The 18361-nt window shown below is 42.8% G+C and overlaps 1 protein-coding gene across 2 annotated transcripts in view; it reads right to left on the bottom strand.

Annotated features, from left to right (window-relative positions):
- LOC138569361 (uncharacterized) overlaps positions 1-18361 on the bottom strand; it is a 309424-nt gene that overhangs the window by 120982 nt on the left and 170081 nt on the right. For both annotated transcript variants that reach the window (XM_069647278.1, XM_069647279.1), the window contains exons 30-31: positions 15354-15518; positions 14151-14353 (exon numbers count right to left, since the gene is read on the bottom strand). In XM_069647278.1, the coding sequence (XP_069503379.1) occupies positions 14151-14353; positions 15354-15518 (368 nt within the window). The remainder of the gene's footprint in view (positions 1-14150; positions 14354-15353; positions 15519-18361) is intronic.

The raw sequence follows: 18361 nt of genomic DNA, 5'->3' as shown, positions 1-18361 counted from the left end.
AATTACGGCCAAAATATAGAACAAACTTTAGCCACGCCCACTTGATTTCAAAAACAGCTGCACACGCGCATTCGGTGCGCCTGCATTCCAGCAAGTGGCTTTCTGAAGTCGTCGTCACGGCTGTTAGGGCTGGGGGCTGTGGCTGGGACTTGGCTATTACTAAATTCCTTGCAGGAACCTTTAAGTTTTTACAGAAAGTTTAGCTGCTCAATAAAGTGGGATTTTCCCTGCCCCTTTTGTATAAATCGATCCCGGCTTAGGTCAAAGCCACGGATGAGCTGTTTGAGTTGTTGGTTTCATTGCATGTTCTTAAGGCAATTGATTGGAACGGCAGTACGCATTCTAAATGCTCTCTTATGAGCCTGTGTTTTTTTTGTGTTACAGGCACTCACGGTGACCGATTAGAACAGCAACATTTTACTAAAAAGCTCTGAGTCTGTGCTTATTTGAGTCATATTTTATTGCGTTGTCCAATTAGAACGGCTCTTAGTTATTTAAATTTTGCATAGTTCATGAAAAAACAAATGTAGGTGTTTTTTATAGACTAAACTAAACTGCTTTTTAAATTGTGTGTTTTTTATATATATATATGATCTGTTTTTAAATTGCTGTGTAGCAAACTGTGGAATTTAAAAATCAGCAATACTTTGACAAAGGTGGTATTATATTGGGGTTTGTAAGGTAAATTGTTGTGGCTTGCTTCTATAGGTAAGCAAACTACATTGTTTTTATTAGTATTGTAAATTGACGGGTGTCTAAACCTCTTTTCTTGAAGTCTTGGTCTATCGGTTATCCAAATTAAGTTGAGATGGCTCCTAAATTAAGATTAAATAATAAAGGAAAGAAGAAGGGAACAATACGCGATTCTCTTATCATCACTCCAAAGCCTAAAATTACTGTTTTGAAAGAAACTAAGAGTTTGAAGATTTTATAAGAGGAGATGTTATCCCTATCCCCGGAAATAGCTATATGATTGATAATAATTAATTATTAAACCTTTGCCATGACTTTGGGCGACACTCAATGGGCTTGTCAATGGGTTCTGCTCCCCTACAATTAGAGAAAAGTGTGGAAGCTGCAATCAGTAGGAACATTGTTATTGGGACAAATCTCTCAATCACACCTGATCTTGAGAAGCTGGTGCAGGATAACATTTCTGTAACAGAGAATACAATATAAATTGCTCTTGGAATGAGTCTGATCTAGCAGAAGAAAACTCGCTAAATAGGGGGGGGGAATGAACTCGCTGATAGTTACAATGGATATCTTATTGGATATCTGTACTAAACTTATAAATGAACAACAAATAGTTAAAGATCTAGCAATGATGGTGAATGAAAATATGAAAGATTTGTTGAATGGGATCCCAACAGAGTGGGGAAAACTTAAGGTTTCAACTGTCGGTAATGGCTCTTTTGGAGAACAAAATGGGGATCTTAGTGTATTTTAGTAAATGAAGAAAGAAAAGAACTGAGGGGTATTGCTGAAGATAAAATAGAAATGGTTGGCAAAGAGATAGAGGAGGAAAGCAGCCAATGGCTGAGGTAGAGAATGAGGACATTTTAGGACAATCCCAAGGGCATAGACACAGATTACACCACAAAAGAAATTATAAAAAAGAAACTAGAAATAAATGTAAAGCAGGAAAATATAAAAAGAAAGATACTATAAAAAAAAACAGTTTGGCCTTAGCAGAAACCTCATTAAATACCATAGAATGCATTGAAATTGCAAACAGATTTGAATAAAATTTAAATGAAATGGAGAAAAACGGGGGTTTAAATAAATCTAGGCCTAAAGAAAAGGGTATGATAAATTGGTTGATAGGAAATAGTAAATCACCAATTATTGAGGTAGAAAAGGAGCCTCTAGCTACGGAGGATAGGAGTTATCCTGACAAGATTGATCCTGAAGAAAGAAGTGAATTAGTTGTTAGATTCCTCGACGTACTGGTGAATTTGGAAAGGGGAGGTCTTAACACTAGAGAAAGGGAGATCTATTATGTGGAAATGGAAAGACTGGCTGTGAGTAAAAACAGTAGGGAGAATGATAGTGGTAGTATAGATGAGATAGGGGCCCAGCAATTACTGGTAAGAAACAGAGATAAGAGCATAAAAATAATAGAAAAAACCCCTAGGGAAGATAGCCCGTTCCTGAATAGAAATTGGTTATTGGAGTGTTTGGATAAATTACCTCAGCTACAATGCATAAAGTCCTCGGACATTGAAAGAATTATCCTACCAGATGTAGGGAGCTGGAAAAATTGGGTGATTGTACAATTTGGCACAGCCGTAATTGTTGAACGTCTTAGAGAACACTTCGGGGAGGTTTGAAATAATGATTTTGAAATGATTGTGTGCAACAACATTGGAAATGTGAATGGGAAAAGAAACAGATTGACAAGTTCAGGAGCACAACCGTCCTTAGGACTTGAAATGCAAATGAAACCTGAGCTATGGAGACCAGACGAGAATTATCAGATAGAAAACTGAGATAAGGAGTCAAATATGGATATTACCCTAGTCTCATGGAATAGTAGGGTTTTGTTATCTATTTTACAGAAAGAATGAACACAACTACTTAAAAGTAGCGATATATTCACTTTGCAAGACGTGGGCCTTGCGTCTTGGACGGTTACAATATCCTTATGAAACCGGCTATGGCTGGGGAAAAGGGACAACCAAAGGGGGGGGTCTTTGTATTGGTGCAAAATGCCCTTTTACTGTTAGAAAATATGAAAAATGTGGCTTGTCAAATTCTGTAATGTGTGTCATCATAGAAAAAATTGTTTCCCTTAAAGATCTGCGACTGATAAATGTTTACTCTCAACCAGGCGGGAGTGACTTAGAGGAAATAGAAAAGGTTATCAGAGATACAATAGATGGTTGGCTAATGGAATCCCCAAATGCACATGTCATGTTGGTGGGAGATTTAAATTGCTACTGTGATGAGGCTTTGGAAAAAATGGAGGAATGGAATGGAAGGTGTGGGGATTATGAGGTAGTCCCACCTGTTATATTAGGTAACATGGGTTTTGTACTCAACATTCCCCACAGATTAGGAATGGAATAGTTTGGTTGAACATGTTGCAGAGCTGGGGATTACGTTTTTTAGAACCAGATACAATGGGTGGAAAACATCCTACTTGGAATAATGGAAAGGTGAGCTATAGACTTGACTATATGTTTATAGATAAGGGATTGTCTGGTAAAGTGAAAGAGTTCGAACATATTTCCACCTCTCTTAGAGACCATAAAATTCTAAAATATCTTCTTCATGGACATGTAGTAAGATATGATAGAAATGGAGAAAGTCTGAACATCCAAAGTAACGGTGCGGCTAACAGGATATGTTGGACAGAAAAAAACCTAATTAAACTTGATGAGCTGTTTAATACTCTTCCTATAGAAGGACATTAGATAGCACTTAATGGTTTAAAAGTGATTGGGGACCTACTGGTTATGATAATGGGCACAAATAGCAGAATTTCTCTGACTCAAAAGATGGTTAAAAAACATAAGAATTGATACGATAGGCAGATCCATGAAAAGAAAAAGATGATGAAAGCGGACATAAATAACATTAAAAAAGGTATGTATATTAAAAATTCAGTGAAACTCCAAAGTATCAGCCGCCTACGTACGAAATATAAAAATTGGCTTAGGGCACATAAGAATTTTATACATAATGCCAACTGGAGAATGATCCTATCCTTATGCCGAACCCATGATTTGAAAGATTTCTGGTACCTATACAGCCAATATCTCACTGAGGAGGGGGAATTTGTTGTAAATACTATATCCTTAGATGTATGGATGGAGTATATATCCACTCTCTACTATGTAGAAAATTGATCCAATGTTATCCAGGATTTTAGGTTGGGTGGAGAGGTTAGGATAAAACCCTTTGGACTACACGATATTCTGAATGTTATAACAAATATGAAAGCGTTGAGGGCCTCGGTACACCAGCTAATATTGTGATTAAACGCAATCCGGTAAAATGGCTAGAGTTACTGTTGGAGTTCTAGTCCCACATTTGGAAAAGTGGTATAATTCCAGAGAGTTGACGGAAAACGATATTTATCCCTATTCTCAAAAAAGGAAATAGAAATTCTCCTAAAAACTATCGGCTATTGGCTATGGCTGACTTGAGCTATACAATTCTTTGTTCGCTTTTACTCAAATTGTAAATATATGGAGCAAGGAAAATAAGCTACTTTCACAATTTCAAACAGGTTTTAGACCTGGCTTTAGTACACTTGATAATATGATAACACTAAATTATATTACTGCTGATACACAAAAAAACAAGGATTCAAGGGTATATGTATGTTTTATAGACTTTTCTAGAGCCTTTGATTGTGTTATCCAAGATAAAGGGCCTCATCACGACCTCGGCGGTAGCGGTAGCGCTATTAGCGCGGGGGCTATTAGCGCGACCGCCATAGCCCCCGGCGCTAATAGCACGGGATCAGGAGTTGGGAGGACTTGAAAGTCCCCATTCCCCATTGAGCCCATTCGGGAATGCCCCATTCCCCATTGGGCTCAATGGGGAAATTTCGCGCTCATACCGCCGGCGGATTTCCCGCCGGCGGTATTAGCGCAAATTCTCGGCGGATTTCACACCAGCTCAGAGCTGGTTTGAAATCCGCCGAAGCCCTGATCCGGCGGACCCTTAAATCCGGCGGTAATAGCGCTACTGCCGGATTTAAGGGTTACCGCCGAGGTCGTGATGAGGCCCAAAGTGTGGAGTAAATTAGCAAACTGGAAAATAAACCCTCTTGTATTGGATTTTTTAAGAGAAATGTATAGAACACAACGGTCACCATTTGCTTGAACAAGGGAATGACTAGATATCTACCTATGTTAACAAACTTGGGCCTCAAACAGGGATGTGTTACCTGACCTGTATTATATAATCTATACGTGGCAGATATGGGCGAGAGGTTTGTTAATATTAAAAATGTTCCACCTAAGATCAGAGTATCTCCCATTAGCTGGTGTTCTTATGCAGATGACACAGTGTTAATGGATAAGACCCCCATCAGCCTACAGAGGTCTCTGGAAGAACTGCAACGGTATGTTTTAGAGAATAATCTGAGCATCAACGTGGAGAAAAATAAAATTATGATTTTTGGGGGAAGTAGAAGGAAGAGAGATAAGTATAAGTTCCAATGGAAAATTGATACCCAATTGATTGCGGGAGTAGAAGTATATCCATATTTAGGTATGCCTATATGTGAAAACCCACCTCATAAACACTATCATGAGATGATAGAAGATAAGGTATTTAAAAAATGGAATGTGATCAGGGCATATATGGCATCACAGGGCGGGCACTAAAATGAGGGCCTGTTGGACATATATAAGAGTTGCATAGGTCCCGGAGCCGTATATGCTCTGGAGTCTTTGGCATCCAGATTATTGGTGGATTTGGGTAAAATCAAAGGAAAACTGTGGAGATCCGTATTGAGACTACCCAATTCCACATCAATAGAAGCAATTAGATGCGAATTGGGACTCACATCCTTAACGACATTATGGAAAATCAATTGTTGTAAACTGTATATTAAGATCTTATCTCAGAGTGATAGTGATGATAGTCTGCTAACATTAGTGGGAAGATGTATGATTGAGAAAGAAAATAAAAATTATTTTTTTAAAGATGTATTAGACACTTCGCTTAGCTATTTAAAAGAAATTAATTAAAATTCACCTTTAAAATTGGTAGATATGAGATATTTGCTAACATTTTTTAAAAGAAAAGCTCTTCAGTGGGACTTTTGCAAAAACCTAGAGCTGCTTGGAAACAAGAAACGGTATGTAGAATATTGCCAGCAAGGAATAGCAGTCTCTAAGCCCATTAGCTACCTTTTAAAGGTAGGCAATAGAGAACTAGCTAGGTTTATCACCTTATTGAGATTCAACATATTACCTTGCTATGAATATGTGGGAGGCTGGATAGGTATACCTAGAGAGGAAAGAGTATGCAGACTGTTATAGGGAGGTGGAAATGGTTAGGCACCTCTCAGCCAATTGTGATAAATTGTTAAAAATGTATTATAGAGGATACAATGACTTGACACATGATGGTAGGATGATCGCATCTGAACAATTCTGGACTAGTATTTATATGGCAGATCCTCTTATGCACGTTGGTACTGCTTATTACATATGGAAAAGAAATTGAGAAAATGGGAGGAAATACCTGATAATACCAGGGTGAATGATGCTTTGGATTAAGCTAATGGGGAGTATTGTCGTTGGATAACTTTAGATAAGCTCTCCTTGATATGCAATACCTCTTTCAGAAAAATGTATCTGTAAATTAAAATGCGTGATGTTGCACATTAGAGAAATGGTGAATATGAAGACATGAGGTTATAAAATTGCAATTAGTTCTCTTTTTAAGATGTTTAAAATGGACGCTGATTTTCTGGTGAAACTTTTCTGTTGAAATTGTTTTTTTTATTAGATTGCATTTTGTGGAGCTTTTTATTTGTATTGTGATTTTGTGTATTTCTGTATGGAAATGTTACCGTTATGTAAAATGATTGTTTTGCTATCAAATGTGATGTCATGTTATAAGATTTAAATTGTATTTGTTTGATGAATTTGTATAAGTGATTAAGGTTTTAATTAACCAATTACACTATAAATAAATAAATTTAAAAAAATTAGGCTGGCTACAACTCCCAATGTCCTTCATCACTGACTGTGCTGGCTCGAACTGATGGCATTTGTAGATCAACAATTCAAGAGAGTGACAGGGTGCCTATCTCTGCATGATTAATAGAGAAGAAACTCTCATGTACGTTATCACCTATTGCTGGCATCTTTTTGAATTTGTGTTTCTTATTGCACATAGGAAAATGTTAGTTTAGTGCACAGAGAGGAATCTTTGGTCTGATTGGACACACTCCAAAAAAGTGCGGGACCTAAGAAGGTTTTGCAAAGCATAATAAGCAAAGCATGCTATTCATTACCCACTAGGCTCTACCTTGGCTTTCAAGCGCGTGTGGGTGCACTATGTCGTGCTAAAAAACACATGTTAAGCCACTAAGGGTTGTCCAGGTGTCTGCTGCTTTCTGGATGAAGAAATTCTTGAGTCTTTAATAGGTTTTCTCCGTCAAGCAGGTGCAGGTATGTTCTAAAATACTGAAGACTGAAGACTGAGTTCTTCAGTGGATTCCTCTTTTTCAATTTCTACGATTTTTAATCTTGTTGGACCCTCAGTGTTCATTAATACAAGGATCCTTATTCAGAATACACTGACTCTGTGCTCTTTTCATGGGCACTAGGTCAGGTCATTCAACAGTCGAACGGTTTGTGTCGTACAGGGTAGCTACACCACATTCCTCAGGGCTTTTTTGGGGGGCATCAAGTTGGGTGCCTCCTAGGTTACAATGGCAGCGTAGTCTGCATTACTCAAAATCCTCTCCCTGTAGGGATGACAGGAGTGGGGAGAGAGAAAAGAAGGGGTGGGGGTTGGTAAATAGTTCCCACTTTTATAGCCTCTCATGTGATTCTTAATTAACACACTGCACGTATAGTAGTACAAAATAAGAGGAAGGGGAGGTTTACCCTTTCCATGTAGATAGCAGTTCTGTGCACGGGAGGGTGAGGCGGCCTGGGACCTAGGGGCCAAATACAGTATTCAATGAAGGTTCAAGTGCATAATCACACTAGCAAGAGCAAACACTAATGGATGCATTCTAGCATTTTTTATCGTTTTTAAACCATGATTGCAAATGGTTTACTGTGGAGATGGCCGCACACTAGCGTGCCAGCTCCTTCTGCAAGTATACCAAAACAGACGGGATCCGATCGCGCAATCCCATCTGCGTCCTCAATGTCAGACCGAGCGCGTGTCAGTTTCCCCCGCTACTCGGGGAAGATACTACGAGCACCAGCTGTGCGAAACAGGGGCTTACCTCCTGCTTTCGTCTGAGGGGTCTGGCGGGCTGCGCGCGAGGAGTTCTCAATGCTGCGGCTCACCAGCCCTCTCTGTTCATGGTTACCATGGTGCCGCTGCGAGTCACGTGTGCGGTACACAAGATGGCCATCCAGAATTGACCTAGCAGCGTCCATTTTGGAGTCAGGCTAGCTAACTGCTTCGATTCCAAAAGCCATCGTGAGGAAGATGCGCTCATGCCTTTTGTGTATTTGAATGCCAGGATACTGGCTATAATTATGTGCTGTTGTGAAAGCTTATAATGGAAAGCTTGTGGTTTAATCGCATTCCATTCCAAAGGTACATCGTCCCAAGAGGGGTGATGGTATTCCGTGTCGTGGTATTTGTGTTGCACGGTGCGGCATATTGTCACAATTAGGTTGTGGATAACAAGCCAATTACGAGATCTGCAAATCGCTGTGTCACATTCCAAATTACAGATTACAAAATGACAAGATTGCAAAAATACAAAATTACAAAAGTACACAAGTGGCAGCAAAAGTGGTGTCTCTCAGTACACCCTGTTCTTCGAACACAGTCGATGGTCATCCTGTGGTCAAACTTCACTTGTGGCAAAATAGCAGCTATCTTGCGAAGGCAGCCTTTGACATGAAATAATCATCAGGTGACTCCAACATGCACTGTTTGTGATCTCGCAGCTGGCATGCCGTAGTGTTTACATCCGGTTCTCCTGTTTCTCACATTGTGGCTAGTGTTTGCCAACTAGTTGGTTCGTTGAGGCCAGTTTTATCGGTCTTTAGACGAAAGATCCAGAGCTGTTCTCTTCTGTAGAGAAGGTCATGGATATTTCCGCCCCTTGTGGGTACTGTCATTTTTTCTATTTTGCCACAAGTGAAGTATGACCACAGGATGACCATCGACTGTGTTCGAAGAACAGGGTGTACTGAGAGACACCACTTTTGCTGCCACTTGTGTATTTTTGTAATTTTGTACTTTTGCAATCTTGTAAGTGTGTAATATGTCATTTGGAATGTGACACGCCGATTTGCAGATCTCGTAATTGGCTTGTTATCCACAACCTAATTGTGACAATATGCCGCACCATGCAACACAAATACCACGACACAGAATACCATCACCCCTCTTGGGACGATGCACCTATGGAATGGAATGCGATTAAACCACAAGCTTTCCATTATAAGATTTCACAACAGCACATAATTATAGCCAGTATCCTGGCATTCAAATACACAAAAGGCATGAGCGCATCTTCCTCATGATGGCTTTTGGAATCGAAGCAGTCAGCTAGCCTGACTCCAAAATGGACGCTGCTAGGTCAATTCTGAACGGCCATCTTGTGTACCGCACACGTGACACGCAGCGGCACCATGGTAACCATAAACAGAGAGGTCTGGCGACTTGCAGCGTTGAGAACTCCTCGCGCGCGGCCCGCCAGACCCCTCGGACGAAAGCAGGAGGTAAGCCCCTGTTTCGCACAGCTGGTGCTCGTAGTCTCTTCCCCGAGTAGGGGAGGAAACTGACACGCGCTCGGCCTGACATTGAGGACGCAGATGGGATTGCGCGATCAGATGGGATCGCGCGATCGGATCCCGTCTGTTTTGGCATACTTGCAGAAGGAGCTGGCACACTAGTGTGCGGCCATCTCCACGGTAAACCATTTGCAATCATGGTTTAAAAATGATAACAAAAATGCTAGAATGCATCCATTAGTGCTTGCTCTTGCTAGTATGATTATGCACTTGAAACTTTATTGAATACTGTATTTGGCCCCTAGGTCCCAGGCCGCCTCACCCTCCCGTGCACAGAACTACTATCTACATGGAAAGGGTAAGCCTCCCCTTCCTCTTATTTTGTACTACTATACGTGCAGTGTGTTAATTAAGAATCACATGAGAGGCTATAAAAGGTGGAACTATTTACCAACCTCCCACCCCCCTCTTTTCTCTGCCCCCCCTCTTGTCATCCCTACAGGGAGAGGATGTTGAGTAATGCAGACTACGCTGCCATTGTAACCTAGGAGGCAACCAATCCGATGCCCCCCAAAAAAGCACTGAGGAATGTGGTGTAGCTACCCTGTACGACACAAACCGTTCGACTGTTGAATGACCTGACCTAGTGCCCATGAAAAGAGCACAGAGTCAGTGTATTCTGAATAAGGATCCTTGTATTAATGAACGCTGAGGGTCCAACAATATTAAAAATTGTAAAAATTGAAAAAGAGGAATCCACTGAAGAACTCAGTCTTCAGTCTTCAGTATTTTAGAACATACCTGCACCTGCTTGACGGAGAAAACCTATTAAAGACTCAAGAATTTCTTCATCCAGAAAGCAGCAGACACATGGACAACCCTTAGTGGCTTAACATGTGTTTTTTAGCACGACATAGTGCACCCACACACGCTTGAAAGCCAAGATAGAGACACGTGCCCATCATAATCTATCCCAATAAAGAAACTGTGTGTTCCTGAGTGTGACTATCGAATTGGGCAACCCACAGTAGGCAAACCCCGAAACAGTCCCTTGTTTTTTTTTATATTCATTACCCACTGCCAGTGCCCCAGATGTACGGTGTAATTTTGGACACTTGCAAGGTCTTTATGGAGGATGCACCCTCACGTGGTTCTAACCAAAGGCAGCTCCACCAAGGTCTGGTTTGATGCAGAGTGTGGCAAAAGGAAGTGGGAGATAGTTTTAGTGTCGGGCCTGCATATGCAGTAACATTGCTGGTTTTGCACAGAGAAGGCAATGCCATAAGGACTTGGTGAGGGTTCAGAAAGTGGAAGGGAGACAGTTGGCTGGGGCCAAACCTAAGAGGCAGCAGGAACAAAGAACCGCACAGCATTGTGGAGAATGGCCTGAAATGTGGAAGTTGATCCATCCATATAAGAGGATTCTAATATGTCAGCAGATCGAGTATAAAGCAGCATTGGCCTCTCAGAGGACCCAGAAGGCACCTGGACCAGTTGTGGTCGAGAGGAATTTTTCAAGAGTGGCGCGAACTATGGATATTCGTCTTATGTCAAGTGTCCAATGCCATCCTCCGAACTAGAGTAACACTCACCTTCCTGAACAGAGGTGTTTGCTGTGTCTTAAAGAAGGAGAGTAGGGGAGATTATACTGGCTATCAACCAATCTCTCTACTAGGTGTTCATTCAAACGTTCACACCCAAGTGTCCAGGATCAAGACGCCAGGATTGGGCCCGAGAGAAGAGCTTTTCCTCAGAGCTGTAGGCAGGGTTCAATGAAGGTGTTTGCACAATATAGCAGTGCTTCCTCATAGACTTCATCCAAATTAAGGGTGTTAAACGTAAGAAGGCCTGTTTAAGGGTGGCATTTGTAGATCTGAAGCAGGGCTTTGATTGACTAGATAGGAGCCTAATTTGATTGACACTTAGCACCTTGGCTTTCGATCGGGCCGCTGAGCAAGCCATAAGTGCCCTATTTTATGGCAAAGGGGGCACACTGACTAATCATTTTAAGCCACAAAGGTGGTGTGTCGGGTTATTGTGCCCCTTCCATTCAACCTATATGTAAACGATCTTGGCAGCAAAATTGCAGGAAGCGCCAGATGGCCTATGTTGGATGGGGTCAAAGCGCCCATGCTCCTTTTTGCTGACAATATGGCTGTTCAGTTTTATAGAAAAGCCAGGGACATGAAGAAACGTTTGGGCTCCCAGGAAAGTTTCTGCCAGGGTAGAAGACTTGTGAACAACTCTACCTAGAGCTAAATTAGGTCGGTGGGAAGGGGGAAAAACAACAGGCAGAATTGGTCATAGGCAAGTTTGCCACTTCAAATTATCCTATTCTTTCACTCTCTTAGGGTTATATGTTCTGCCTCACCTCCCTGGGAGAAAAGTCGAATTGCTTGGACTAGACTGCTGGGGTGGTTGTATTTTAACAACCGCTCAGGGTGTGCACGCAGTCAGAGCAATCTTGTACGTGACTCGGGAAAGGCCCAGAGCAATAGCCTCCTATGTGGCAGAGCTTTGGTGCTCTGGCTAAATGAAATCAATAGGAGGAGCTGAAAATACGTTCCTGCGTAGACTGCTTGGTGTTCCACCAGGGACCCTGTTGACTGTCCTGACAGCAAACCATGGTGTGCGGCTATTGACAAACAGCCTGCAGTTAAACCTCTTATCTTCTGTGAAAGGCCAGTGCTCAACCAGATTGCAGAGCTTACAAGATGGCCTTTATAGAGGTAACCGTAATCGATGTGGATGGAAGGGGCCGTTGGATGTCGTTTAGAAAAAAGGTCATTTTGTGACTTGGGCCTAGTAAAAATTTGGGGCAGCCCTGCTGACATTACACGGTCTGAGGATGTTCAGGTCTTAATTTGGACAGTGCTGGGAGAGTAGGAATATGCAGGAGTAGCAAGGAGTTCCCAAGCGGTGGCCTAGTAGAAAGAATATGCAAATACGTGGGTGCTACATGGGTGCTAGCATTATCTGTCGTTGATGGCTCCTCCCATGAAAAAGACCGTTTACACATGGTGGAACATCAATATTTTGAAAACATGACTAACTGACAGAACTTTGGCATCAACGTCATGCATTGTCCCTGCACTGGAATGTTTCCTTTGTTCAATGTATCCAACTGACAAAAGCCTGACCTGCAGGTCTACAAAAGTCTAGATGCTACCTATATAGCCTGGAGAACAAAAACAACTGTGGCGTTAGCACCCCGTTCCATGGGCTAGAACAGGGGTAACGTCCCAGCAACCCAAGTTAATAGCCCTATTGAAGCGAGGACAAGGGTAGTTAACGAAGGCTCTGGGCCGTTACTCCCGTTCCTGCCCGTGGAACAGGGTGCTAATGCCATTTGCACCCTGGGTTTCCAAAGCAGTAACATGGGGTGTTAAAAAAAAGTTATTTTATTCTTTGAACGCAACGCCACGCGCCTCCCGTTCAATGAACGAAAATAATAATTCAAAATGGCCACCATGGTTGTAGAAGGCAGAACTCCATATGGAGCCCATCTTCTATAAATATGGTGGCTTTAAAAACGAGGGGGGGAAGCTGCTGCGGCAGCGTCAGGTGCCGCAGCGGCCGCAGCAATCCGGCAAGTAGGACTGGGCAGGGTGTTTGGGAATACCTGATTGGCTACTCCCCCTGCCCTGGGTGCTCAGGATGCTTAATCAAGGACCAGTTTCCTATTTCATCACAGCAGCTGTTAAGCATATCTGGTCTCTGCCTGTGTGCCAATGTGGGCTAAATTGGCTTTGCTGGTATTCCACAAGCAGTGTAGCATGTCTTATTCATTGGTGTCCCTGCAGCAAGGTCCACCAGAACACAAAAAGCCCATGTAAAAAATGAGACTGACCATTAATACATATGTGACATCACAGGAACTCAACGCGTGTATGTTGTCAATTAAACGTGTATTTCTCGTGCTTTTACAATGAATGGGAAGGCTTCATAGTTTGAGTGAGTTCATGAATCTGAAAACATCTCGAGCTATACCTCTTTCTAAAGGGCCCATAAAGGGCAACCATTTGGCATCAAAGAACGTATTGTCAATCGAACACACCCACTGGTCCCACGTCTCACTCTGAAAAATGCACAGCAGAGGCCAGAAAACCAGGCCAACAAGAATCATGCCTGGCAGTCAGATTATGATGGCACCACGGAGTGGTCTACAATCCCAATCATGCAATTATATGTCCACTCAAATCGACAGCTGCAGACTGTGGCGCACTCCAGTACAACACAAGCCAACATGCAGACAGAGTGCCAAAAACAACTCAGTACACAGAAACCACTGGCACTCTCTGCTCACCGTACTCCAGTCTGTGTGACACCTACAGCCATGCAGACACACACATTCTGGATTGCCCACACTGCTGCATGTCCACCCCTATGACAGATGTATGCTAAACAGACACTGCTAACAAAGCATGCCATAGGGTAATGCGTCTAGGTAACAAGCAGACCCTCTGTAGAATGATTCCCTGTGTCATGGCAAGGGTGGCAGTAGGACTAGCATTCATGGAAGTGCATGGAGATGTGTGGGGTACAGTAGCAAGGTAAACAATGTGGGTACACAAAAGTCTAGTAAGAACTTGAAATAAAAGGACCTAGAATACTATCGGAATTCTTGATGGGACAGAAGAACATGTTGAGTGTTAGAGGGTTGAAGGAGAAATGATGTGTCCTAGTAACTCATTTGGTGCCAAGTATATGGAAACGGTACCATGAAAGTGGATTCCAACTTACAGGCCTTTCTGGGAATCACAGTCCAGGTCTGTGCGGAGAGAAGCTATGTTGCCCACCGAAATGCTGGAAATCATCCTGGAGAAGAGGTTGCCAAACCAGAGTTCATAATCTTTGGTAGAGGTTAGGCCCTGTGCCGTTTGATTAAAAACGACACCAAACAATAGGCTCTGGATATTCGCATTTGGTAAGGTGGTGTACCCAGCCTGAAAGAAAAAGATCAAGCATGCTGGTTAGGCACTAACTTGCCCACAGTCTGTCAACACTGACAATTCAGACCCATGGCTTACTACAAAATAAACGTAAGCTTACCAGATATCCACCTCACACCTCCCACACTGACCTTGAGCAATGTGCCCTTTCCTTTCTACCATTTTAGCACTTCACTGAAGCCTGTGTTGCGATATTACTTCGTATGACTATGATGTAGAAACAGGCCATGCATATCCCATATCCCATAGCAACCCCCAATGTCTTATGGCTATGCAGCAGATACAATCCATGTAAATCCCACAGAAACCTCCATTGCTATGCAATGGAAAAAAGCCATACACATCCCAGAACCATTCCAACGTCTCATGGTTATACCTTAGAAAAAAGCTATGCATGTCTCCGACCAGCATCAATGCCTCATGGCTGTAGAGTACAAACAAGTCATGCACTGCCCAGAACAACCTCCAGTACCTTATGGCTCTACAGAAGAAACAAGCCATGTGTATCCCAGAACCACTCCAATTTCTCATGCCAGTACAATAGAAGCAAGTCAGACAAATCCAGGAAGGATCCCAAAGTCTCATAGCTATACCTTAGAAAAAAGCTATGCATGTCTCAGACCAGCACCAATGCCTCGTGGTTGTAGAGTAGAGATGCTCAAGTCCTCCAGTGTCTCATGGCCATCCTCATCCCAGAAAAGCCCCCATTGTCTCATGGCCATACAAAGGAAATGAGCCATGCTTGTCCCAGAAAAGCCCCCAATGTTCATGGCCATACATAGGAAATGAGCCATGCTTATCCCAGGAAAGCCCCCAATGTCTCATGTCTATATGTAAGAAACAAGCCATGCATATTGTTTCCCATAGCAACCTTCAACACCTTTCTTCTCTGTAAATTCCTGACTTGTGCTTTACCCAGCCTGTGCTCAGCAATGCTGAGGGCTAACGTATGCCCCCCAAACAGTGCACATGCCATGCCAAGGTCATATCATACCTCTTCTAACATGCTGTTGAATTCCTTCATAAATTGTATGGTCCCTTCGTAGGTAAATGTTTTGATGACCCTTATTATCAACGCCGCGTTCAGGTCATCCCTTAGGTTCTCAGAAACCATGAGTTCAGCAATTTGTTGGGGTGTAAAATCTTGAAGAACATCATACTAATGGAAGAAAACACAAACAATGCGTTAGTGATGATAGGTCATTTACCTCTAAAGCTACAGCAGAGAACACAGCATACTGGTTAATACACGGTACACCAAAGCAAGGCATGCTGTCCATGTGTGAATAATAAGGGTGGCAGCTGCATTGTGTCCGCAGCTAGGCAGGTAAGGGCACTTTTGCTATCTGCTGCCCCACTACTGGGGATGCATTCTAACCTGGGCTCCGCTGGTAAGGCTTCAGTGCCACATCTTCCTGAGGTATCTTGCAGATGCTGGTTTGTGTGCATTGATTTGAACAGCCTGATTGGGACATAGCACCCATTCCTGAGCCACCACATAGCCCCGCGCCTCAGAGATCAGCCTTTGCCTTCTGCCTTTAAGCATGAGTTCCCTGAAACTGCCACAGGCACAGCTGTGTGTGCAGGTGATGGGTGGGCGGGGAGATGGCTTTAGACATTGGCACATTCCTTCGTGGTGCGAATGCTGGGTGATTGAAAAGGGGAGGGTGCATAAAGATACATGCTGTGGGGAACAAGGACTGAAAGTAATGGCGGTCATTAATCTTTCACTGTTTCAATCAGTCTTGATAGTAAAACACAGGGCTGTGGGGTGGAGTGGAAGAAAGAGCCAGGTATGGGGCTTGTGTTGGGGGAGAGTGAGGGTGGGTATGGGGTCTGTGAGGAGGGTGGAACAGAGGGGAACATAGTTGCACTAATATCTTTTGGACACTCTGACCCCTGGCCTGGGCCTATGTTATATACATTGCATTGCAGTGTTTACAGTTATAGATTTAGTCAATTCACTGTTTTTCCCAATGTTTGACAATTACAAGTCTGGTTCTCTACTTTTCTAATCCCCCATTCACTCAAAGAAACACTGCTGTACTTCCTGTCAACGTTAGCCACTCCTTGCCATGGCAGGAGTGGCGTGGAGGACCTGCAACTGATAAACCCATTTCATTGTGAAAATCCCATTCACCTACTTTTTAATTTTGAAATGTAAACACGTGTTTAAAAAACGTAGTCCTCGTATGTACATGCATGCCAACATACCCCATTCCATTCGGGAGATTCTATTCTAGTCCTGGTTTTAACTTTGCATTCTGGGACTTGGAATCCTGGGTTTATAATGGGAGACCCAGGGCTAAAAGCCAGAGAAGGCAAAGTTAATACCGGTACTGGACTAGTATCTCCCGAATGGAACGGGGCATGTTGGCATGTATGTATGTAATCACCCCAACTTGGCAGAACGTTGCTGCTTTACAGGGACAACTGGTGCCCACCCTGCAGGGGGCGCTCTATGCTGCAGCCTAGTCTTGCCTTACCCTCAGGCTGTTCTTCTGGTGACGAATGAAGAGTGAGTACAATACATGAGCATGTGTAAGCTACACTCACAAGAGCATGTTCGTTTAGGTACTGTGACCTTGGGGTCACTGCGGTCATGGAATTTCACACATTAGGTAGGCCAGGTTGGGGATGCCTTATTTTTCTGTTTCTTATCATTAACTTTGTGGAAAACGGTAGTAGGGATATTTCATCCAAAATAATCACAGATAGTGCCTAATATAAGATGACACTGCTTGTCTATAATGTTTGTACATAGCGCATTGAGATTCTGTGGCCACAGATAAACTGGAGCACCACTCACACTAAAGACCGGGAGTGTGGTTTGGAAAGACGTGAATGAATAGGGAGATAATTGTGAATTGAGTTGTGTTGTTTTGTCCATACATGTTGTGTATGTCTTGTTTCGTTTTGCTGTTGTCTCTATTTACATATAGCAATATTACAATGGGTTAGTTATAGTTGATGACATATTGAATGCTGATATAGTAAAGAGTTGAACGTATTTATATTTTTGCTTGGTAGGGAAAACAATGGATTGGTTCAAGATATAACCCGCAGATGTTAATTGATGATTGTATTGTGTTAATCTGAAATGACAAATAAAGAGTTCAAAAAAAGACTGTCGCTAAACAAAATACATATTTACAAATCAGTGAGAGTCTCCTCTGGACCTATATTTTAGCGGCTAGTAAAGGCTCTACCCAAGAAGGATACAGGGTTTCCACATTTGAAGAGGACAGGATACAAGTCGAGAGTGGATGGGAGTGGGCACCCTTGTCGTCTTTAGGACTAGACAATTGGAGGTGGTATGGTGCCCGGTGTGAGCCTTTGGAGTAAGAGCTCGCAGAATGACTATGGCACAGGCTCTTTTCATGTGTCTCTTTAACTGTGTGAAGTGGGAGCAGAATTTACAGAGATCTCAAGTCAGGAGAAGCCTGTTCTGCTAATATTGGTTTTTAAGGTCAGAACATGTATCAATCTCGTGCTTGTATGGCTACCTTTTCTAAAATGAAAATAACACTGTGGGTGCACACAATAGGTGTTTTGTTTAAAAAAAATAAGTGTACATGTTTAAGAAGTGACCTCGGCTGATAGAAGTGGGCAGCAGTTTGCCAACGTCAGTAGGTTTCCTGGACTTCAGCATCTCCTCAGCAGTTACTTTCCACACCACTGGATGGCGAAAGAGAACATGTGCACTGCTGTGAAACACGTGAACCTCTCTCAGAGTGCCTCGTGTACCCCCACTTACCACAAAGGGGTGGCAGTGCCTTTATGTAGCTGCACACCCTCTGACATCACTTCGGTGGCATTACTGGACATTCACCATGCTGGTTGGACCCCACAACTCATTGTTTAGTTCTTGTTTCAAAAGCAGGACAATCTTTGGCTGTAAAGTGGCCTGGCCGAAAGTGACTAACAGTCCCTGTGTCCGACTCAGCTTTCATTAGGGAGGCCACCTCCTGAGATCTTGCTAATGTGGTCGCAGCCCACGCC

The sequence above is a fragment of the Ambystoma mexicanum genome, chromosome 2q (genome assembly GCF_040938575.1).
Source record: "Ambystoma mexicanum isolate Mex_15411 chromosome 2q, UKY_AmexF1_1, whole genome shotgun sequence".
Classification (NCBI taxonomy): Eukaryota; Metazoa; Chordata; class Amphibia; order Caudata; family Ambystomatidae; genus Ambystoma; species Ambystoma mexicanum.
The sequence above is the reverse complement of the archived record's forward strand: the minus strand, read 5'-3'. Positions and strand labels throughout refer to the sequence as shown.